At 44.3% G+C, this 22,460-nt stretch overlaps 3 protein-coding genes across 10 annotated transcripts; 1 reads left to right on the plus strand and 2 right to left on the minus strand.

The window, feature by feature from the left end:
- Positions 1-4,463, minus strand: grhprb (glyoxylate reductase/hydroxypyruvate reductase b). 5 transcript variants are annotated; one of them, XM_061275375.1, is made up of 11 exons: positions 4,430-4,463; positions 2,109-2,176; positions 1,855-2,030; positions 1,391-1,524; positions 1,237-1,309; positions 1,043-1,159; positions 890-978; positions 704-808; positions 482-617; positions 268-398; positions 1-129 (listed from the first exon to the last, which is right to left on the minus strand). In XM_061275375.1, the coding sequence occupies exons 1-11, from the start codon at positions 4,446-4,448 to the stop codon at positions 8-10; spliced, it is 1,170 nt and encodes a 389-aa protein (XP_061131359.1). In that variant the 5' UTR covers positions 4,449-4,463; the 3' UTR covers positions 1-7. The 5 variants fall into 5 exon arrangements, with proteins under 5 accessions (XP_061131359.1, XP_061131358.1, XP_061131362.1 ...); XM_061275374.1 differs by having other exon boundaries at positions 2,094-2,176; XM_061275378.1 differs by lacking the exon at positions 4,430-4,463 and adding an exon at positions 2,639-2,765.
- On the plus strand, positions 2,724-10,908 carry uba6 (ubiquitin like modifier activating enzyme 6). 3 transcript variants are annotated; one of them, XM_061275352.1, is made up of 32 exons: positions 2,724-2,801; positions 3,239-3,333; positions 3,502-3,596; positions 3,988-4,016; positions 4,297-4,391; positions 4,470-4,581; positions 4,698-4,778; positions 4,874-4,996; positions 5,134-5,257; positions 5,334-5,437; positions 5,525-5,587; positions 5,692-5,768; positions 5,860-5,926; positions 6,009-6,152; positions 6,232-6,378; positions 6,469-6,549; positions 6,653-6,730; positions 6,993-7,174; positions 7,304-7,409; positions 7,502-7,591; positions 7,689-7,769; positions 7,861-7,989; positions 8,104-8,155; positions 8,232-8,295; positions 8,376-8,445; positions 8,544-8,615; positions 8,698-8,821; positions 8,890-9,083; positions 9,228-9,355; positions 9,546-9,633; positions 9,693-9,787; positions 9,875-10,908. In XM_061275352.1, exons 2-32 carry the CDS (start codon positions 3,293-3,295, stop codon positions 10,014-10,016), a joined length of 3,078 nt encoding a protein of 1,025 aa, XP_061131336.1. In that variant the 5' UTR covers positions 2,724-2,801; positions 3,239-3,292; the 3' UTR covers positions 10,017-10,908. The 3 variants fall into 3 exon arrangements, with proteins under 3 accessions (XP_061131336.1, XP_061131338.1, XP_061131337.1); XM_061275354.1 differs by having other exon boundaries at positions 2,747-2,801; positions 3,292-3,333; XM_061275353.1 differs by lacking the exon at positions 2,724-2,801 and adding an exon at positions 2,935-3,158.
- Positions 10,887-22,350, minus strand: polq (polymerase (DNA directed), theta). Of its 2 annotated transcripts, none has more exons than XM_061275345.1 (35): positions 22,154-22,350; positions 22,028-22,061; positions 21,623-21,951; positions 21,329-21,552; positions 21,053-21,229; positions 20,846-20,976; positions 20,613-20,769; positions 20,425-20,536; positions 20,151-20,352; positions 19,924-20,065; positions 19,550-19,696; positions 19,257-19,469; positions 19,040-19,182; positions 18,786-18,975; positions 18,481-18,623; positions 18,163-18,356; positions 17,789-17,913; positions 17,410-17,653; positions 16,032-17,322; positions 14,619-15,879; positions 14,411-14,542; positions 14,159-14,349; positions 13,855-14,062; positions 13,598-13,791; positions 13,400-13,528; positions 13,158-13,332; positions 12,958-13,078; positions 12,753-12,850; positions 12,590-12,672; positions 12,419-12,520; positions 12,240-12,351; positions 12,000-12,124; positions 11,583-11,718; positions 11,400-11,500; positions 10,887-11,208 (listed from the first exon to the last, which is right to left on the minus strand). In XM_061275345.1, the coding sequence occupies exons 1-35, from the start codon at positions 22,225-22,227 to the stop codon at positions 11,095-11,097; spliced, it is 7,554 nt and encodes a 2,517-aa protein (XP_061131329.1). In that variant the 5' UTR covers positions 22,228-22,350; the 3' UTR covers positions 10,887-11,094. The 2 variants fall into 2 exon arrangements, with proteins under 2 accessions (XP_061131329.1, XP_061131328.1); XM_061275344.1 differs by having other exon boundaries at positions 12,753-12,853; positions 22,154-22,349.
- Between the last annotated feature and the right edge of the window lie 110 nt (positions 22,351-22,460).

Consider the following 22,460-nt stretch of genomic DNA (forward strand, 5'->3'; position numbering starts at 1 on the left):
TCCTCGCTCACAGTTTTAGCTCTTTGATCATTGGTTCACGGCGGAGGCCGAGTAGGAGGTTGTTTGCCGCCAGGCTGGACATGGAGTTGCGGGTACTGTAGGAGGCACTGGCGATGTGCGGCAAAATCACTGTGGGAGGAGCAAACAAGATTCTGTTTAAGGAAAAAAAGGCATTCTCTCCTGGCACAATTGATAAACTCTCACGGTATATGCAGGACGACAATAGTTGTGGCCTGAGACAACTATGAACATTTCGAAAAACCTCACCACAGTTTTTGAGGGTAAAGAGTGGATGGTCAGTGGGTAGGGGCTCAGGGACAGTCACATCGAGTCCAGCGCCAGCAATTTGATTCGTGGCCAGTGCCTCATACAGGTCCTCTTGATTCACCACGCCACCTCTGAAAAGGGTCAAGCGAGGCCTTCCTTGCTAACCAGCTTGACCTGAAGCATTCCTACTATTAGATGTGTGTTCTTATTTTACCTGCTTGTGTTGATGAAGATGGAGTTTGTTTTCATCTTGGAGAAAAGGTTCTTGTTGCAGATCTTATTTGTTTCAGGTGTTAAAGCACAACACGCTAACAGGAAATCTGACTGCTTTGCCAGCTCATCAAAAGACACTAGAATAAAAGGATAAGTCATTTGCATTAATTACATTAATCCATATTTTGAAGATCAACTTAAAAGGCACCGGACCAGTTCTTACCATACTCTGCATTAATTTGACTGGCCAAGTCTGGCCGTGGGCCCATGTCTGTATAGAGAAACTTTTTCACTTTAAAGGGAGCCAAGCGTTCAGCAATAGCCACACCTTGATCAGGAAACACACACTGAGTCAGATATGTCAAAATATTGGTGATAGGTCGATGTGTTTGTTGTCGGGGGTTCTCACCAATCCTCCCCAGGCCGAAAATACCCACGGTGCTGTTGGCCAGCTCATGTCCGCACAGCCACAGAGTTCTCCAAGTCCCCCAACCTCCGCTGTAGCCAGAAGTGTTATCTTACAATGCGTGTATTTGAGAAAATGTGTGCGTGTGCAAATTACGTCTTGGCTTCATGTGTGGCCTCGATGAGCCTCCTGGAAGTCGCTAACAGCAGAGCTACGGTCAGTTCGGCGACGGCATCTGTCAGAACGTCAGGTGTGTAACCCACACGGATTCCTCTGCATGGATACGCAACTTTATTAATAGATCACTATATGATCATTAGGAGACCGAGTATGTGTGTGTATTGAATAACCTTCTCTTCAGCTCCTCCAGAGAGAGATGGTCAAAGCCCACAGACATGGTGCTGAGGACCTTCAAGTTGGAACCTGCAGGAGCACAACCCACACATTCATGAATGTATGAGAGTCTCTGAGATCATTTACATTAAGCGTGGGCGGTCTTCAAACCTGCAGCATCCAACAGTTCGGCATCAATCTTCTCGGTCAGTACACAGAGGAGGGCATCAACACCTTTGACCTTCTGAAGAAGCTCTTTTCTCGGTACTGGGACATCATCGGAGTCCCACAGCTCAAACTGCACTCTGGCGAGAAAATACAGATCTTGATTTATTCCATTGCAATCAATGTTTAATGTAAAAAAGTGAAAATTAAGCCAATCAAGTCAAAATAATATTTTTTTGTGTATAGTATGTCAGTCACTGTATGTGGAGATACCCTTTAGTCCACGTCTTATCTGACCTACTGGGTGACAAACAGTGCCCCCACCTCCTCCCACCTTCACTGTTTACTCCACTTTGCACTTTGTGTTTGATTCTTAAAGGTTAGGTACTATGTGGTACAAAAGGCCGACCATCTGGAATATTCCATATAGATACAATTGCAATAATTCTACAGGATGCTGGGTCACTCACTGTCCAGACTCGTGGAGGATCCTCAGGCCCTCTGGTGGGATCTGGCGGGTGATATACACCCGAGGAAGAGTTGACGTGTCCCTTTGTATGAAGCCTGCTGGAGCCCGAGCAAGAATCAACGGCTTCACAGTAGCTCGCTGGAGCTGACGAAGTGCAACGCGACTGCACCACATTGCCTACAGAAAGTAAACCAGGTAAGGTGACAGTCAGAGGGATGGTTGTTGTCTGAGGTTGTGTACCTGCTGTGTGCAGACCTCTGGTTGAGTGGGAGGTGCCTGCAGGTCACTAGCCAATATGATTTGAGGGAGGATGTCTCGAAAGTCTGAAGGTGAAGGGGATTGTGTTGTTTTCATTATTAAGCAATGTTCTAGAGTAATTGTACTTGACACACATACATACTGTTACACCATTAGACTCTATTGAGAACAACATTTGTCTCGCTTCTCCCTTCTATCAACATTTTGAATGAGGACGATGTAAATGTTTCACTGGATTGTTGAACTTTGCTTCTTCAAACAGGAAAGATCCCAAATTCCAGAAGTCTGGACATTCGTTAGTACTGACAGTTTAGGATTAACAATCATTACCATGTAAAATTTGAAAAAAAAAAATACAGTTGAAGAAAAATTAATAAATCCAATTAATAGATGAACTTAAAGTAACGTGTTTGTTTTGAAATCAGCGTATATGTTCAGAAGTTTTTTGTCGAAACAAGACGAATTCCATTGTTGGATAATTCAGGCTCTATTAATTAAATGTTAGTAGGTGTTTGAGGAAAACGTACCAAAAAAACGGCGTGAAATTTGTCACACAAATAGTACACTTAGGCGAGCTGGTTCGGCGATTCCGATCACGTGATCTTGGTAACCCGGAAACATTCCAAATATCTAACCAATCACAATCAGTCACTCGCCACCGCTCCTTAACGCACACTGTCAAGTCTCTACGTATGAAAGATTTATTTATTTTATCTACTAATTTAACTTATTCTCCTTGGTGTTATTGTGTATTATCTGCTGCCTCTTTCCACAGCTCTATGAATTGTTTGTCTGCACGTTTAACTAATTTACGCATGCCCCATGACGTTGCTCGTCACCGGTACCAGTCATTGGCACCATGATAGCTAGCTGCACCTCCTCACATAGAGCTTTTCTAAGATATACTTTAATACACATTTTGTATTTTGTTTCAGGTAAAGGGAAGCTGTTTTCATAGTGTGCTAACTAAGTCAATATTTTGTAAATACCACTTCAACGATAACAGCAGTTAGCTGGCATGTAGTTAGCCATTCAGCTACAACCACGGTGCGCTGTATTTATTTTTATTTTTTAGAAGCAGCAACTTTTGTGACAGCTCATCTGCTAACTCTTCTGTGTTTTAATAGGTCACATCGTTATCTTTCAAGCAGTTTATTTCCTACCCTTTCCCCCCTCCCAGAATGGCCGAAGACTCGATGGAAATAGATGACTCTCTTTACAGGTAAGGAAACGCCAGTTATTCACTGTTGATAGGGATCATCATTAACTCAAAGTTACGGTGAAGGAGTGGGACATTACATAGTTACCAAGAATAATGTGTTAGGTAACTACTGACATGTAAAAAAAAAAAAAAATTATAACTATACAACTATTTTTTTCCTCTGTACAGTCGCCAGCGCTATGTGTTGGGAGACAGTGCCATGCACCGAATGGCCCAGTCTGCTGTGTTTCTCAGTGGATTGGGAGGGCTGGGAATAGAGATAGGTAAGTTATCGCACCATAGGAACATAAACTCATTGACTACATTAGCTACACCAGCTGAGATTGTATTAGTTAGTGCCAATACAATAGCTATATGAAAGATTCTGCCCTGCAACTGTTATGCACATTATTGTCACTCTTATTGTTTACAGTGGCCGAGAGCAATACTGCATCCTTCTAGTTATGCCAAATATTTTTTTTTTTGCCACTGTGAGAGAAAATATTCAAAATGCATTGCTGTATAATCACGTTCTACTGCCCTCATAAAATTATTAAGAGTTATTTTATTTTAGCATGAAATTGTCCTAGTGTACATAAAGAAGAGTCCATTGTGTCTACTTCTTACGTGACCCAGTAAATGGAGATCTGACTATTGGCGTCTTTGTTTTGACAGCAAAGAACATTGTCCTGGCTGGTGTGAAGGTAGGCACTGGTAATATTGTGAATATGGCAGCATGGTGGGAGTAGTGGTTAAGTCAGTCAAGAGTTTCAAATCTTTGCTTAAGTCCTCCTATGTGGACTTTGCATGGTCTGTTTGTGCTTGTACTTCCTCCCATATCCTAAAATATCCTTGTTAGTTTAAGAACAATAGATGTGAATATGAGTGTGAATAGGTGGTTGTATCTACAGTATCTTTTGAAAGTGTTTCTCAATTGCTGTAAGAGATAAGAAGTTCTGAGAATGTTGTGTACTGTCTATACAGTCAGTCACCCTCCATGACACAAAGCAGTGTGAAACCTGGGATCAGGGCTGCAACTTCTTTATTCATAAAGAGGATGTGTTGAGCCAGCGGAAAAGGTAATAGCATCAGAGACGAGCCGTCTATATTTTCTCACCTATCACAGTGTTGAACATCCTTTTCGATCTTTCCTTAAGGGCAGAGGCAGTTTGCCCGCGAGTTGCGGAGTTGAACCCTTATGTCCATGTTGACACATCCGTCGCCGCTCTGGATGACAACACTGATCTCAACTTCCTCCAAAAGTATCAGGTATGTTAGATAAGATATGCAGGTCTGGATCATGGAATGACTAGAAAGTTCACTGTACTAGAGTGAGTACAACTGCATCTGTTGATACTGGTTTGTTTCATTTCCTTTTTTCGTAGTGCGTGATTCTGACTGAAGCCAGACTGAGTCTTCAGAAGAGAGTGAATGAGTTTTGCCACGCACAACGTCCCCCCATCAGAGTAGGCCTTTGAAAAACAATCCAACTACAACTGTTCTACCAAGGCAAATCGCACAATTGTATGAAACGTTAACGCCAGCTATACTTTCTCGGCAGTTCGTTGGCTGTGACACATATGGCATCTGTGTGCGGGTGTTCTGTGATTTCGGAGAGGAGTTTGAAGTACTTGATCCCACCGGAGAAGAACCCAAGGAGATTTTCATCCAAAGCATCACTCATGTGAGCAGTTAAAATTTGACACTAATTTAGAGTGACTTTGGAGGACCAGGCTGAATTTTGGTCATTGTTGCTCAGCAGTACTGATGCTGCAAACTGTTGGGAGAATTTCTTTTATATATGTATTGTTTTGTGCACAGGACAATCCTGGTGTGGTCACCTGCCTGGACAACCAGCCTCATGGCCTTCAGACTGGCCAAATCGTCATCTTCAGAGAAGTCAATGGCATGATGGAACTCAATGGCACCACAAGACAGGTTTCAGGTATTTGTTTTTATCTCTGATGTTTACGGTGATGTTGAAGATAAGTGAGGAACTTATGTTCTTTTGTTTCTATTAGTCCTTTCCCCTCATAGTTTTGCAATCGGAGACACATCCCAACTACAAGAGTATGCGCACGGCGGGTTTTTTGTCCTTGTGAAAACCCCAAAGATATACACATTTGTGAGTCAAATGCTTGTAATAATAAATAATGGTTATTTTTTGAGAAAAATCTATTTGTTGGTTCTGAACTTCTCTGAAACATTTTAGGAAACACTCGAGCGACAGCTGTGGGATCCTCAGGTCTTGACTCCAGACTTCAGTAAACCAGAGGTGACAGATTTCAAAATAAACCAGCTAATAGGGGAAAAGCGAATCGCAAATATGTAGCGGGTAGCGGTGCCTCATCCCTAATTTTCTTGCCACCTTCCCATCAGGCACCCCTTCAGATCCATGCTGCCATGTTGGCTCTGGACACATTTCAGGAACAGCACAACAGACTTCCTAACACTGGGTAATCAAAACTTGCCTTTGTATGGAACACGTTTGTGTGTGTGTATGCATTTTCGTCTTGAGTCATGAAACATTGTACTTTCTGTCGCAAGCTGTTTACAGGATGCTGACACTCTACTCGTGTTAACTGAGGAAGTGAATCCAACACTCAGGAACAAAGTAAGTCCCGCCCCTCCCTCCACCAAACATGTTTGCAATGCAGAAGTATCAAATGTGCTATTCCCGCCTCTCTTATGTTTAGGCTCCTGTGAATGCAGAGTTGGTGCAATGGCTGTCGAGGACGGCTAGGGGGACTCTTCCTCCATTAGCGGCTGCTGTAGGAGGCCTCGCCAGTCAGGAGGTTCTTAAAGCCATCACAGGGAAGTTTGCACCCCTGCAGCAATGGGTAGGGCATACTGTCCATATCTCAATAGCACTTGGCACAGTGACGCGGATTTATTTGGGTTTATTTGTCTATGCTGTAGTTTTATCTGGATGCCATTGAGCTAGTAAAGCCACTTCAGTCTCTGCCTGCTGAAGAGTTTCTTCCTCGGGGAGACCGTTATGATGCACTGCGAGCGTGTATTGGCAAATCGTTGTGCGGGGAGCTGCACAAGCTCAGGGTCTTCATGGTATGTTTTGTCCAGCTCTTTAAAAAAAAAAAACCTTGGATCAATCATTCAGATTATTTTGGGATGCATGCTCATTTGTCTCCCTCGCAGGTGGGCTGCGGTGCCATAGGCTGCGAAATGCTGAAAAACTTTGCACTGCTCGGAGTGGGACTGGCTCAGAGCTCGGGACAGGTGGACGCTTTACTTCTCCTACTTGACTTTAACCACATAGCTGACGTGCATAGATTTTTTTTTCTCACCATTTTAAAATGTGTTATTCCACATTTGCTCTTAGGTGTGTATCACAGATCCAGACCTCATAGAAAAGTCCAACCTGAATAGACAGTTTCTTTTCAGACCACAGCATATACAGGTGAGATAATTATTATGATTAGTCTCCACATTTTCTATTCAAACTCCTAATTATTATTTATTTTGTTCATATATTATTTCAAAATCATTTATATTTATAAACATGCATATGTATTATATGGAGTTCTAAATTGAGTGATGAGCTTAATTATGGAACAAAATGCACCATGTTAAAATGTCCACAAATTGTAGTCAATATTGGTGTCCTGTCCCCTTACCCCAAACTCCGTACGGTATGTATATACTTTTCTTCTTCATTTCAGAAACCAAAGAGTACGACAGCAGCAGAAGCCACACTTAGGATCAACCCTGACCTGCAGTTGGATGCTCACCTCGATAAGGTGTGTCCTGCTACAGAGAGCATCTATAGTGACTCCTTCTACTCACGCCTGAACCTGGTGGTCACTGCACTGGACAATGTAGAGGCTCGAAGATATGTGGACAGGTAGGTCAAAACTAGCCTGCATCACCAAGCATTGTGCTCAATGATAAATAATTCATTATAATAATAACTTGGATTGTTATTGCACCTTTGAATGGGCCTCAATACATAGTTTATTTGGATGTTTTTCAGCCGCTGTGTATCCAATCAGAGAGCACTCCTGGACTCTGGGACAATGGGAACTAAAGGACACACCGAGATCATTGTGCCAAATTTGACCGAGTCCTACAATAGCCATGTGTGTATACGTGCAAACACACTTCCTGTAAATTTCAACTTTTCTTAAAGATACAGAGTGAATGATTTTTCTTTCCTAATTTTGTTAACCAGCGGGACCCCCCGGAGGAGGAAATTCCTTTCTGCACCCTCAAATCATTCCCTTCGGTCATAGAGCACACCATCCAGTGGGCCAGGGACAAGGTGGACCCCCGTAAAGCCCATCAGAATTCATTTCCACATTATACCAAAGATTCTACTTACCTAACACTATTGTCCTCATTTCTTCTTTCCCATCCAGTTTGAAAATGCATTTGTCCAGAAGCCCTCCATGTACAACTCTTTCTGGCAGACGCACAAATCAGCTGAACATGTGCTACAGGTGTAAAACCAGACTTTTGTTACTACTCCACACAATGACCCGTTTTTCTCCCAATTGTTTTTTAGAATGATCCCTTTACATTTGTGTACAGAGGATGCAGGCGGGTGAAAGTTTGGATGGCTCGTTTGAAGTTATTAAACTGCTCAACAGGCGTCCCCATTGTTGGGAACAGTGCATAACCTTGGCTCGGCTTAAATTTGAAAAGTATTTCAAGAGAAAGGTAAGATCATTATCTTTTTAAAGTGACGTTTTTGACACTGCTCTTGGATTCGATATTGTTAGTGTGAATGAAAATGAAAAAAGGAATTTTGAGTGAAAAGATCTCTTCACTTAGGCCCTGCAACTTCTGCACGCGTTCCCACTGGATACAAGGTTAAAAGATGGAAGTAAGTTTCCAACCAATTCCCATAGAAGCCTATTATGTACTTGGCAGCAAAGCACACCTCTATCTCTGTTTGTCAGGTTTATTTTGGCAGTCTCCCAAAAGACCGCCATCTCCCATTGATTTTGACTTAAAAGAACCCCTGTGAGTAAACCGCTTTGACATTACTGGTCTTATGTACCGCACAATTCATCATACCTCGCTGTTTCTTTCTTTCCCTACAGGCACTTTACCTTTATTGTCAGCACGGCCCGACTCTTTGCTGGAATTTATAACATTCCTTACTCAGAGGAGGTCAGTTGCTGTAAATAAGTATTTACGTGCACGACCCTACGTGGCACATGCAACACGTACACAGACTGCGTCATTGTCGTTTATCACTTTTCTTTCAGGATCTCAGTGAAGAGATTGTGGCTGAAATCCTGTCTCATGTGAAGATCCCCGAATACCAGCCCTCTGTCAAAGTATGACTCAATGTCACTTTGAAAGATTTAACTGTAACGGGTGATGAGCTCTGTTTATCTTTGCTCATCGCCGTTTTCACAGTGCATCGAAACAGATGAGGGGGCAAAGAAGCCGGATCAGTTGAAGATGCCTCTCAGCAGTGAAGAGGAGAGAGCGGCTATCGGGCAGCTACAATATGCCATTTCTGGCGACTTTGTTAAAGAAGGTACCTTAAGCGAAATGGCTTGTTTTTTTTTAAGGCAGTACAAGTGTACGTTCTCATGTGATGTGTAGAGAGGTTGCGGATGTCGCCGCTGGATTTTGAGAAGGACGACGACAGCAACGGCCACTTAGACTTTGTCACATCGGCGTCCGCCCTCAGAGCCAACATGTACTCTATTGAGCCTGCCGACAGATTCAAGACCAAACGCATTGCCGGCAAGATCATACCTGCCATCGCCACGGCAACAGCAGCTGTGGCTGGACTGGTGAGAAGATGGCTCAATATGACATCTAAAGAAAAAAAAAAAACAAAACAATTTCTGATCATGCTTTTGTAGCGACAATCGTCACTCCGAGCATGTCCCATTACATCATGCAGTAGTTTGACACGCTCGATTGTTATGCCTTAGGTTTCCCTGGAGCTGATCAAGATAGTTGGAGGCTTTGGCTTTGAATCGTTGAAGAACTGCTTTTTCAATTTAGCCCTCCCTGTTGTAGTCTTCACTGAGCCAGCACCTGTCAAACAGGCATTCATCAGGTAACACTATCTAGCTGGATCTCTTTGTCTTACTAATCACAATTTGAGGCCCCAGAGATATTTACTCAACGACAGCACAGTGGAGTTCTGGTTAGCCTTCACACATTCCGCCTCAGTAATATGCTGTGTGCACCCTGCCTCTGACCCTCATTATTAAAGTATTGTGGCATCCTCATGATGTGTCTTTCAGGGAGAACATTTCCTTTTCCATCTGGGACATCTGGACTATCAGCGGCCACGAGGACTTCACCTTGTCTGACTTCATAAATGGTGTCAGGGTAAGAAACACTCTTGCAATTTGCTATCATTTCTGCAATGGTTACGATTGCCATTTCAGGAAAAGTATGGAATCGAACCCACGATGGTCGTCTATGGTGTGAAGATGCTCTATGTACCTGTGATACCAGGACACTCAAAGAGACTGAAACTGACGTGAGTGTTTCATTGAGAACATGTTATTTTATCGCCCTGATAGGCAATCAGATATTAATGAGCCAGTCTCCATTTTTTTGCATGCAGGATGCAGAAGCTGATCAAGCCATCGGCGGGCCGACAGTACGTAGACCTCACGGTATCTTTTGCTCCGGAGAGAGCCGAAGAAGAAGACCTCGCTGGTCCTCCTGTTAGGTACTTCTTTAGCCGCGATGAGCCCATACCTTGACGACATCCCGCTTCCTGTATCCTTCATGTATACTGTCAGAATGACTGGGAAGTGGTCGCTGTACACACCGTTCTTCCTCTGGTTTTCTTGCGTCTGATCCAACCAGAACATGAAGGTCCCTGGGTAGCACTTAACTGTATTTGTGTACATACAGTATGTTCTCATTTCTGGGATCTTTTTTTTTTTTTTTTTTTTTTTTTACTCTGACGATAAGTTGGACAGCTATGCTGATGCCTTAAGACTCCTTTTTTGTTTGTGGTACTAAAGCCTGATTTTGAAAAGATGTTCAGACTCCCACTACACAGCACCAGTTTTCTCGTTTGTGAGTCGCTTTGGCCACATTTAAGGACAGTTGCGTTTGGTTTAGAGGTGTAACATACTAGTTATTTGTTATTTTCAACCATTTTAGCCACAGTTGTAACAAAAAAAGGTTTTACTCGCGTTTCCGAGCATTGTTCCATCATTGTCGTCGCTGCTTTCACTTCTACACTTGCTAATTAGTTGCAAAAGGACTTCAGTTAACATCTTTCTACTGCTTCACCTCTGGAATCAAGAGCAACATTTTTCTAGATTTTATTTCTAGATTTCTGTTCTACCTGGTATGTCAATGTTGCATTTATTTTATTTCTTGGTGTCTTGTGTGGATGAATTGTGAAGTTAGTCATTTACGTGTTGCACATATCTGTTGAAAGCTTTTCTACAAGTGTTTTGAAGAGTGATTGTTGAAAAGTAATTTGGCGTTGAGTTCCACCTCTACACACAAACATGTTCTGTTTCACATCATTATTTGCAGTCAATATTCCGAATTACAAATCAAAACTGTCAGTGAGAAATGATGATGATGATGATAATGATGACTCAATTCAGTGGTTCAATAAAGATGTGATCATGATTATTTTATTTCATTGCTTAGTCTCATGGATACAGATGTTAAGTTAATAGTCAATTCAGTTTAAAAAAAAATCTCAAGTTGACAGCATTCAAATTGATTTGTTCACCCAGTTAATTGACATTTCATTCTTGACGCTGTGATTTAAAAACATAAATATGACAGACAATAGCCCCACAGAAAAGCACATTAAATATCCAAGTCCTGCATATTCCCCCAGCTTGGTCCTGCCTTTACTTTGGCTTTTAGCTTCACATAAAGTTTTACTGCTGACTCCATCTCTCTCTTTACTATCTGAGCAACCTGGAAAACAATTGGAAGAACAATTACTTTACCATATCGTTAGGTATGACACGATAAAAACATTTCAATTCAAATATCACACTAATATCTTTGTAAAAGACAGAAATGTACAAGATCTCCTTTGAAAATGCAGCTCTACCTTAGGTTGGTTTAGACGGGTGTAAATTTAGTTAACTCCAACACGTTCCTACCTGTATGAGATTCTCCTCTGCAGTTTCATAGAACAGTTCATCATGGAGCTGCAGGACAAAGTACGCCCCTCTCAAGTGTGCGCCTCTCCGAGGATGACTGTCTGTACGTACAGGAGACAGTTTTGCATATTACGCAGACGCACAATAAGGTATTGATTGCGAGCATGTTTGGTTATGGGTTACCTGCGTGTGTGTGCTGGTGAGAGAGCGGAGCTTTCGAGTACGTTTTTCTCAGCCGCTTGTGGATGTTGATGGTGGCGCGTTTAACGATGTCTGCTGCTGAGCCCTGGACAGTTGTGTTCACTGCTTGACGCTCCGCCTAGATATAAGTTATCAAGGGCTATGCATCATTATACATCACTGTCAATAAGATATATTCCATTTTGCATCTGCCTGTCTGCCATTCTGAACTATCTTGATGCTCATGATGCAAGAAACTGAAACAAAAAAAGAGCTAATCTAAGTTTTTATTTTGTTAGCACAGCTCGATGAAAATTCTAGTTTTAGAAACGTTTCTGCTAAGTCTTTTAACGTGTGAAACAAGATTTTCCACAATACAGGGTAGTAACATATTTTTTTAAACTAGACTCGAATGCATACGTGTGCTTTGACATGAGGATTTGTGCTGGTGATTTCAGGAAGGTATCTGCGACGTCCCATCAGAGTCTGAACATAGCCATCCTTGATGCACTTCTTCACAGTTTCTTTGAGGAAACTGTTGATCCCTACACACAAAGAACAATTTAATTACATCCAATGCAAGAATTTTTTTTTTCTTCTCATAATTGAAGTGGAATTGACGATCTCTGCTCTAGTGTAAGAATACAAAATGGTAGCTACCTTTGTATCTGGCCTTGAAACTCTCGATATAGCAGGCGGCTTCGTTCTCCTCCACGTCCATCTGCTCTCCTAAAGACTTGGCCCCCATCCCGTAAATGATGCCGTAGCAAATCTGGAGAGAAACCAGACATGAGGGTTGAGTGATTTGGACACGTTGTCACATGTAAGCGCGGAAGCACCTGTTTGGCTTGTTGTCTGAGGTTGTCGTTGACAGCGTCCGGGTTGACGCTTTTCCATTCGGCGGCGATACAGCGAAACACGTCGGCCCCCCCATTCAACACCTAGCATAGAAAAACACAATCATTTATTTCTGCTTCTCTCAAGAGTTAACAATGTCCCTCGGTCCAGACCTGCAGCAGACGTTGATCTTTGGAAAGATGAGCCAGCACTCTCAACTCCAGCTGGGAATAATCGACGGCCAATATCATCCCACCTGCAGCAAAACAAAGGTGAGCACAACAAATGTGAGACATAGGTGAAAAGACACTACATGGACTGAAATGCATCACGGACCTGAGAAAGGCACAAAAGCGTGTCTCATGCTGACGGAAAAAGACGGGCCTCGATTGGCAGCATCACTGGGAACTGACGGAGCCAGAGAACGTCTCTTTCTTCTGCAGCATAACATTTTCTTATAACCTTTGCACTTTAAAAATTGGATTCTACTACACCCCCATTCCAATTTAATTGTTGGGTCTTATTTGGAAATGTGACATACCCATATTTGCTCTTGTAGAGTCCATCTTGTGAAGGCGGGCTCTCTCCCACCACAGTGGGCATGTCAATGTCAAAGTCTTTGGGCACGTTCTGTATATTAGGCTCTTTAAAACTCACTCGACCTAAATCAATAGAAAAAAAAGAATACAGCATATTTTCTACGATGATCCAGATGCAGTGACAGAGGCGTGACGTCTGGACCTGTAGCTGTGTGCGTCTGAGCTACGGGGTAGATTCTATCCATGGCCAGTGTAGTGTGGTACTGCTTCTCCCTCTGCAGCGGGAACACCACTTTAGTCAAAGCGTTGGTGATCCTCCTCCACTCCAGAATCACGCCTGGGAGCGGATGTAGAGGACGAAGCTTCTCTAGAACATCCTGAAAAGAGCAGTTGAGTTTAGAGGGACTCTTCTAAAGCTTTTTTTTGGGGGGGGTAGCGGTTCACCTTAGTTGTGCTGAACTGCTTCCCGAGTCGAACTCTGCCTCCACCTCTGCGGGTGTGTCCGAGGGTTTTCTTGGTCTTCGACGGGGTCACGTCACCGTTTGGAGGCAGATGCAGCTCGAAGAACAGAATCTACAAAAGGACATGGACGATTTAAATTTGAATGGCACCTTCCAGAAGTGGAATAAAACACCATCTGACCTGCGCTATGTCGTCGATACAAGTAAGGGAGAAGGTATGGCCCGCCAGATCGTACGCTTGTGATTCCAGCGCTGCCAGTTTAGCTTGCATCACATGCTTTTGTCTCTCACACTCGTCGACACTGAAGCCCACTCCGTTGAGTTCCAGCAGAGCCAGACACACCTGCGAAGGCATCTCCACGCTCCTAAAGGATTCTGGACAGGAAAGAAGGTGAGCGTTTCTCATAGTCAAGATTGTTACATCTAAACCAGTCCTACCAAGCATGCCGTCTTTGTGGAGAAGAGTTCTGAGATGGTCCATGACGGTGTGTATGAGCACACTGGAGGTGGCCGCCCTTACGCGGGGACAGTAGGCATGAGCATTCCCGAGTCCGTCCAAAAGAGGGATCGCTTCTGGACAGTACACAGTGATCATATTGGCCAGAGTCCTCTCGTCAGTGCTTGGATCTATCAGCCAGCATGCCACCTGGAGAAAAACATCAGAATAGAAAAAACGCAAATGTTTTTTGTTTACTCCGGTTGAGGATGCCACTCCCCACCCAAATATCGTAGGTAGTCTTACCTTTGGGTCTTCACAGTCTCCCTCCAAGCTGATGCCGCAGCTCAACACCAGCTTCTTGTATACCTGTATGATGTCATACGCAACAACGGCGCCAGCTGAAGGTCGGCTGAGAAGAGCCTTCACATGCTCCAGCCTCTCACCCACTGGCAAACTGTCATCCAGATCCGGTGGGGCAAGACTTAAACTCAAACCTGAGAAGCAAAGAAAACTGGATGACCTCAATCCCGTGTGAGTGTGTGCGCGTGTGTGTACCTTTGTTCTGGTTTCGCTGAAAGGATATATAGAATGCATCTCTCGCTCCCCAGCAGACAGACAGTCCAATTAGCAGCAGTCCATCATTGCCTCTTACAGGAAAACCATCAGCATCATGGAGCTTCTCTTGTTCTGTATACACAACGGGCTCTGACTGGACTTATGGAACACACATTTCCCAGGAAATGCAACAAAAAGAATTGATTACCTCGCTTACGTTTCCCTCTTATTTCCTCTTTGGGCTCCTGCTGGTGTGCAACTTTTTCACAGGCCAAAGCCAAAGAAAAGCATTCTTTAGTTTTCCACTCCTTGATAAACGTCTCAAAAAGGCGCTTGTCACTTGAAACGTCGATGATGGAGAACACGTTAGAGTTGCTGGGGGAGAGCGCCTCATCCTGAGAGAGCTGCAGAGAGAAGCCCTCGTAGGAGTCGGACGAGGCTTCGTCAGGAGAGAGACGTGGGTTCGGGTCTGCGGGAGACTGGGGTCGGGACCCGGATGTTCCCTCAGTGTGTTGCTGTGATTTCCGCGTTATACTTTTGGATTTAGAAAAAGCTCCTGGTAAATCACTATTTTGACATTTTGCAGGTTCCCCAGGCAGGATGCCCAAGGGTGTCGATTGCTTGAGCGGTGGGACGGAGAGAGGTGAGTGGATAGATGTAGTGGTTAGCTTTATTCTGGGCGTCACAGGTGGTGTCTCCTGAGTGGGGGGTATCAAGTCACCAGCAGAACCCGGTCTCTCTGGTTCCTCTCTTGGTGCTTCAGGCTGAACAGAATCTGATTGGCGGTTTGTATTGAAAGGCTTTGGGCATTTTCTCCTCCCTTGAAGAGACTTTTTAGGAGTCTCTACATTGCTTGAAGGAGGAATTTGCTTATTATTGTCTATATGGGCCAAAGTACAATTTTGCACAGGTTGATCAGAAAAACTGGGCCAGCAATCAAAGATCTCCTGCAGACCAGGACTGCAATAAAGGTTGCTCTGTGGTGATTGTTTTGAAATGACATCATCTGATGGTACAGTGATGAGGTCACCTGCATGTTCCTTTTTGTCGCATTCCTCACTCAGCCTTGTTTGCGGCTCAGCTTGCGCAGATGATAGGTGCTCCTCAGGATGAACGTCACTTTCCAGTTGAACGGCCTGCTGCCTCTCCAGAAAATGCTCACCCGCTAGTAAAGAGTTGCCCCACTCCGACAGATTGAAAAAAGACTCACCCCACTGGATCGCTTCATGCTTCTCAGCCTCCTGGGTGACGAGGAGCTCGTTGTGACGTTTCTCCTGGGAGGACAATCGAGGGTGGATGTTTCTCACTTCCTGGCTGACCTGCTCCCTGTCAGCTGATCCAGCCTGGTCCGTTTGGTGTGGAGAGTTCTCATACAGGCTGTCGAACAAGAAGCTGCTGCTTCTGTTTGGTTCCTCCACAGCAGCAGTAGTACCGGAATTACGGTCAAGCACATTATTGTCAGCAGAATTCTGCGGAAACATCACAACCCTTCTTAGCTACCGTTTATTTCAAAGAAACCGTTGTCTGTTAGTTCGGAGTCTGTTAAATCGAGGTTTCAGTGTATTTATTTGTTTTTAGGATCACTTGGTGGAAACAAATCAGTGATGATAGCATCACTCACCTGATGACTGGTGTCAAGGATGAGCTTCATCTGGCTGTCAGTCAGAGAACTACTGAAAAGGGGGCATTTGCCTTTCAGGCCTTGAAGTCCTCCGTCTTTGTTACGCTGCTCCACAATAGCTGCCATTGTCTCCGTTTGAATACGACCTCTGTCATTCAAATGTCCATCATTTCCAGCAGCGTGTTCTAATTCTGGCTGGACAATTATCCGTTCAGTCTGAGTGTCCAATTCAAAACTGTCACCAAACGTCTCTTCATTTCGATCCTCACCGGCATAAAGCTCTGGAGATGAACACATGGCCACCTCCGCAGCCTCCACTCTCCCTCGCTCGGTCTCAGGGGAGAATAATGGGGCTGAAGAAGGACGAGAAGAGTCTGACGTGTCTACTTGTTTATCCAGAGGAAGTTTGCTGAGAGCTTCTTGAGCAGCATGTGAAGTCAGCCCGGTCGAGTCTTGTTGCTTTGTGTCAGATTGTATGGATTGAAGGACTTTGTTTAAGATCCTCGAATGCTTCAGTTTCCCTGGCTTCATCGGTGATACGCCAAGCCTAGAAGCATCATCAGTGTCTGATGTCTTTGTGCGAACGCTTGGATCTTCTTCGAACCTAGAACTTGGTGCTCTCAAGCGAGGAAAAGGCATTACAGGGAGATCTGGTTCAGGAAGTTTTGGAAATTGAAGGATCGGGCTGGACATAATCTCAGCCAGTTCTTGTGTTATACTTCTAACTGGCTGATGTTTTTGCTTTCTGACTGAAACTTGAATTGTGACTCCTTCCTGCACTGATTTCACCTCCTGACTTGTCAACTCTCTTTTTTCCAGATTATCTACATTTCCTGATTCTGCATCTTGGAATTCCTTTCTCTGTTTATTTTTTTCTTCATTCACACTGCATGCAAGAACTTCATGGCCTGATGTTTCCATCGTCGTCAGGTCTTTCTTGCTTTGCTTCTCTAGATGTGTCTCGATACCACTCATGTCAGATTTGCATTTCCCGTGATCTCTTCTAGGTTCAGCTGCCACCATCTTATTTGGCTGAACATCAGCTTTCTCTTGTTGGTTTCGAACACCATCAGTCTGATCTTGGACAGCGGGCGTAGCATGGGGAAGCGTTGCTGGGTCCCACTGAATGCCCAGTTGTGCCAAGTCTCCCTGAAGAAGACGCTTTGCCTCCGACACAATGACAACAGCCGCTTCCTGCTCAGTCAGAGCCCGACCGCCGGTCGCCCACACGCAACGAAGGTTCCTTCTCTCCACAGCCTCCACTTCACTCTCATCCACTGCACGCTTGGAGCTGAGAAAGGACAGTAAGGCTCAACAGACCTTTTTTTTTATGTGAACCGCGATTCGTACTCATTTTTCCACAAGTAAACCATCCTACCTCTTAAACGGGACAGCGTTCCTCAGTGCTTTCTCCACATCCGCCACCGAAGCCCTGGCTAGCTCGGCAACAGTGGTCAAGCCTTGTGCATAGAACGCTCGTGCCCTTGTCGCAGTCAGAAGGGAAACCCTTACCAAGTCCACGAGCTCACGCTGGATGCCGAAGCTCAGTCTGGTCTGGTACTGAGACAGCAGCAGCTCCATGTTGCCCCAGCCCAGACGCCTGCAGAACATTGTCACCATACCTGAGGGATGAATACAGCAGCCATTAAAAAAATAATGTTATGCCTTTTGGGAGATTTAAACATCTTGACGGAACAGAATTTGATGAAGTAATTTATATCAAGTATTTTCTTCTTTTCCCATCCATTCATGAGTACCTGCATATGTGGCAGCAGACTGTTGAAGAGACTGCAACTGCCCGCGATTGCAACTATATTTTGAGGCCACTGCTCCCAAAGGTACCTCGTTCACTAGATCCTGCAGGACGAGTGTGGTGAAGAACCTGAAAAGGATACCAAGAAATTGAAGGGTTTTTTTTTCATTCATGGAAATGGCTTTTAAATGAGTATCAGTGGATATAGATTTGGTTTTGACAATCAGTAAGCATCCACAATTTGGAGACCATCTCAGCTTTGCAATTTTCTCCTAAAGAAGAAAGTATTAGCTTTAAGCTAATTTTGTGCTTCTGCATTCCATCAATCAGTGGGTCTTGTAATCATAGCTTGCGTCTTTAAATAAACGTACGCAATACCTTTTATGAATTGCCATTTGTCTGCGCTGCTTTTCAGTCTTGGCGACAAGTTTCCCCCCGACAGAGCGAGCCAGGAACCCTTCCTGGATGCCCACCAACTCGGCCACTCGCTTCATCGATGAGGAAAGCTGCTCCCACAGACAGAAGAACTGATACCAATCTATTGTAGTCCACTCCGCATACAATGGAGTGATCTGGTGGGGTAAGTTTACAATTAATAACATTGATACATTTACATTTGAGATACGTAATACGCTTGAGAAGATGTTAAGGGATTCTCAGTTGTGCATTTATTGGTATACTTATTATAATCAATACCAGATAGAGAACGTGCAGGTCATTTTCCAGCACAAAGCCCTTCATAGCCCGCTGTAGATCTGCAAATATTCCCAGGGCCTCATTAGGAGAGAGGGAGGACGACATAGTGGCAGCGCCGAGTTGTGTGGGACAGTATTGCTCCTCTGGAAATGCATCGGTGGATAAAAAGGATTTATTTACAATATAGCTAAGGAAGCCAAACGGACCCATTTTTTGTTCTTTTGACTATGCTATAATGACTTCTCAATCTCCTATTACTGAACCAAAACATCTGCTTCAGAAAACCACTTTTGAACACAACTGACCTTCACCTTCCTTTTGGACACTGATAAATTCATTCCCCATGAGCCATTCGACACAGGCCTCAATTGCCCCCTTATTGCTCGCTTCCTCACACTCCTCTTTGCTGTTGCATTTCATGCTGGCAGCCAGAAGTGAACATGAAGCATACAACCTCACATCCTGAGGCGTGCGAGCTACTCCTCCCACGATGATCTGTAAAGTTAAGGGTGATGTAATAATATGACAAAGATGTAGCGACAATCCGTGACGATCGGACCTCCAGAATGGCTCGCAGCATGCTGGTGTTGACACCTTCGCCCTCCCTTCTGACCAAGCAGCTCTTGATTGGCTGAAGATGACCTCTGAGAAGACTAATACCTTTCTGACGCTCCACTTCCTTACACACCAGGACACTCTCACCTGCATTGAGGGAAACACTCATGATTCAACAAAAGGTGATTGTCTTTTGGGGTGTTGTCCAAATACTTTCATACCCGTTGTGTCCACTCCTTTCCTCCCTGCACGTCCAGCCATCTGTTTGTATGTGAGCGGATCCAGCAGGTGTCCATTAAAGGTCGGTGTTCGAATGATGACCCTGCGAGCAGGGAGGTTGACCCCTGACGAGAGAGTGGAGGTGGCGGCCAAGACCCTGACCGTGCCCTGACGGAAAGCTCCCTCCAACACATCACGTTCGTCAAATGTCAAACCTGCAGAGACCCATTTTTATTCCCACTCAGCAGAGGTGATTCAAATTTTTGGTTCAGTCGTGTTTTCTTTGTGTATTTACCAGCATGGTGAAAGGCCACTCCCCACGGCACAGAACGCTTTAGAGTCGGATCCAATCCTGCTGGAGTCCGACTCAACTGGGCTATGACATCCACCAGACCCTCCTGATCCAAGCACACTGCTTGGAGCTCTGAATCGCCGTCACGTTCTGGAATACATTTATGTAAGTAATACAGTGAACATTTGCATATTTGAAGTTTCTAAACTAGCCTATATTATTTGCTGAGAAACTAAATGTTGTCGTGAATTGAGGGATTCATTTAATACAAACACAAGTGGGCTGCCGCCATTTTGTGGCATTTAGTGGCAAGTAAACACCCGTTGTGAGGGCATCGATTTTCGTTCTTTATGGAAAACGTGTGTACCATGACCAACCAGTATGTTTGAGGTTGTAGAACTCTCTGGCGATACTGTCGGCCAGTTTCTCACACCAGTTCTTGGAGGGGCAGAACAGCAACACGGAATGTCCCTCCCGCACCGTCTCATAACACAAACTGATAATGTGCTCATCGTCGCCCTTAAAGAACGAACAGCATCAACGATTAGAACTTTTTTTTGCTTTTAATCGAGTCACACATTAACCGACGCTCACTATCATTTACCTTTGTCGGGAGTGCTGGAGTGAACTTTCGAACCACAGTGAGGCTCTTGTCGTAGATGTTGCAGCCCACTTTCAGATGCTCCTGCAAGGGCACCGGTCTGTAGTCGGTCTGGTAAAGCTCTGCGCCTAACCAGTTGGCCAGGAGGGATAAATTGGGCAACGTGGCACTCATACCTACGATCTGCACCCCTTCAGAAAGCGACCTATCAAAACAGGAAATCTGTCTGAAATAAAAGAATGCACCCCAAACACACTCACACACAGAAGACACAAACCCAGCTGAATTTAGCTTCTGCGCAACGTAGCGAATTTTGGTCAAGAGAAGCTCAAGTAGATATCCTCTTCCGGAATCTCCAACCATGTGCAACTCATCCACCACGACCATACCTAGAGGCACAAATATAAACCCGGGAAAAGTCACACATGATCACCACTTGCAAGCGGGCTTTTACAGCTGTATTACCTAGTAAAGCCATATTGCCTTCTTCTATTAGTCTGTTAATGAGAGAGTTGGCCTTCTCTATTGTGCATACAGCCACGTCCACAGCGGCAAAACCACCCGCAGCTGATGTGCTTCCCATGAAGCCATCCACACGCACGCCAGCTTCTTGAAATACGCTCTGAGAGGCCACAGAACTGTTTGAGCAACATTGACACAAGAGCATCATTTTGCATCATTTGCCTCCCACTCTTCACCTGAAGGTAGTGCATCTTCTCTTTGGCCACAGAAACAAACGGCAAAATCAAGAGAGCTTTTCTTTTCGTCTCCAACACACGCTTCAGCATCAGCAACTCCGACACCATAGTCTTTCCAGCACTAGTAGGAGCTATAAAATGAGAAGAATACATTTTTTTTTAAATAAATCTTTAAAGTGACTTGTTTTAACGCAGCAGAAGTCTTACCAGAGTAGACCAGGTTACCTCCCTGCAGAACTTGACCAAGGCTGAGGCATTGAGCCTGCCAGTCAAACATGCGGGTTACTCCGTGTTTGTTGTAACACTTCAGGACTGGGGTGGGTAAACCCCAACTGGATAACAACAGCTTGTCCGATTGTGACTCAGGAACACACAAAGCCAAGCCTATGCAGTTGAGAGCACATAGAGAAATCTCAGTAAAATGGGAGGAGTTCATCCAGAACAAAAAAAAAAATCCATCATGTTGATCTTTGGATGTTTTACCCGACTGATGTAAGGTGTCACTAAAACTCCACTGCTCTAAGCCGCTGGGAATCGTCAGCACAGAGATGGACTGATTCTGTGATGATTGCTGCAGTTTGGACCTCTTCACAGCAGCACCCATGCGCGTGGGACTGAACAAGATGTGGTCTCCAGAAACATGAGATGGACCTGCATTCGTACTCTCATGTCCCTTTTTTTTCCTGTTATACCCACGCTTCCGCCTTCTGAAATACAAATAATAAGACATCACCAGTAAAAAACTTATATATGAGATGAGTGCAAGTTAAGACTCACAAAGTAGATGTTTCAGCCCCTCTGTGACGTTTTGTATATTTTCTGCGACACGCAGGAGCTGCTGCTAAGGTGTTGCTCTTCTGACACCGTGCAGGCGGTGATTCCGCCAAGTCCTCACTGAAGAGAAGCCGCTGAGCGAGGTCTTTGCAATTGGCTGTCCTAGTAAGTTTCTTGCCATTTTTTTCCCAGTTATTTTCCCGAATGCTGAGAAGTTCCTCGTCTTCAGAAACGCGTGCCTTTTTCTGCGCGTCAGATGCATTATTTCCAGGGTCGTCCACTTGCAGGATCTCGGCATCAAGAGCCAGCGTGGACTCTCCAACTGCAACACCCTGCAGGATGGAATCAAGAGACCTCTTGTGAGAGAAGATACTGAATATAAATACAGTGTACTCATGTGCAACTCACCATTGTGCCATTGTGACTGTGAGCTGGATCATCGCTGGTAAATCGGATCGGGAAAAATTATTACATAGCTCCATAAACGCTTGTAATCATTTTACATATTTTTAAAAGCTCCAAAAGAAAACTTACATATTTTTCTTGTTGATCTTGTGCATTCCCATGTAGCATTTTCTTTTCAAAGGAGGACCACCAAGCGCACTCATGTTGTGCTGATTTTGATGATCGTGTTTGAAGATTGCCGTTATTTAACATGACATCGGATTGTTTCCCGTCGCCGGTTTATAAACAACTCTGCAACTTTTATCGTTCAAGGAAAATAGTCCGACAGGAAATAAGACTCGCACGTAAAGGTTCCTGCACAATTTCGATATGCGTACACTGTATCTTATAACAGTAAGATAACATTTTATAACTCAAATCATTGGCTGTGGGCAGA

Source organism: Syngnathus typhle, linkage group LG3 (assembly GCF_033458585.1).
Source record: "Syngnathus typhle isolate RoL2023-S1 ecotype Sweden linkage group LG3, RoL_Styp_1.0, whole genome shotgun sequence".
NCBI lineage: Eukaryota > Metazoa > Chordata > Actinopteri > Syngnathiformes > Syngnathidae > Syngnathus > Syngnathus typhle.

Coding starts and splice junctions, on each gene's coding strand:
- grhprb (XM_061275374.1), bottom strand. Junction 1,525..1,854: donor ATCCTCCACGAGTCTGGACA/GTGAGTGACCCA, acceptor TTTTCTCGCCAG/AGTGCAGTTTGAGCTGTGGG. Junction 1,160..1,236: donor CTGGAGGAGCTGAAGAGAAG/GTTATTCAATAC, acceptor GTATCCATGCAG/AGGAATCCGTGTGGGTTACA.
- uba6 (XM_061275352.1), top strand. CDS start 3,293: ATGGCCGAAGACTCGATGGAAATAGATGACTCTCTTTACAG. Junction 3,334..3,501: donor ATAGATGACTCTCTTTACAG/GTAAGGAAACGC, acceptor TCCTCTGTACAG/TCGCCAGCGCTATGTGTTGG. Junction 7,770..7,860: donor CAGCTGAACATGTGCTACAG/GTGTAAAACCAG, acceptor ATTTGTGTACAG/AGGATGCAGGCGGGTGAAAG.
- polq (XM_061275344.1), bottom strand. CDS start 22,227: ATGAGTGCGCTTGGTGGTCCTCCTTTGAAAAGAAAATGCTACATGGGA. Junction 20,537..20,612: donor AGGCAATATGGCTTTACTAG/GTAATACAGCTG, acceptor TTGTGCCTCTAG/GTATGGTCGTGGTGGATGAG. Junction 20,066..20,150: donor CTCCAGCACTCCCGACAAAG/GTAAATGATAGT, acceptor TCGTTCTTTAAG/GGCGACGATGAGCACATTAT.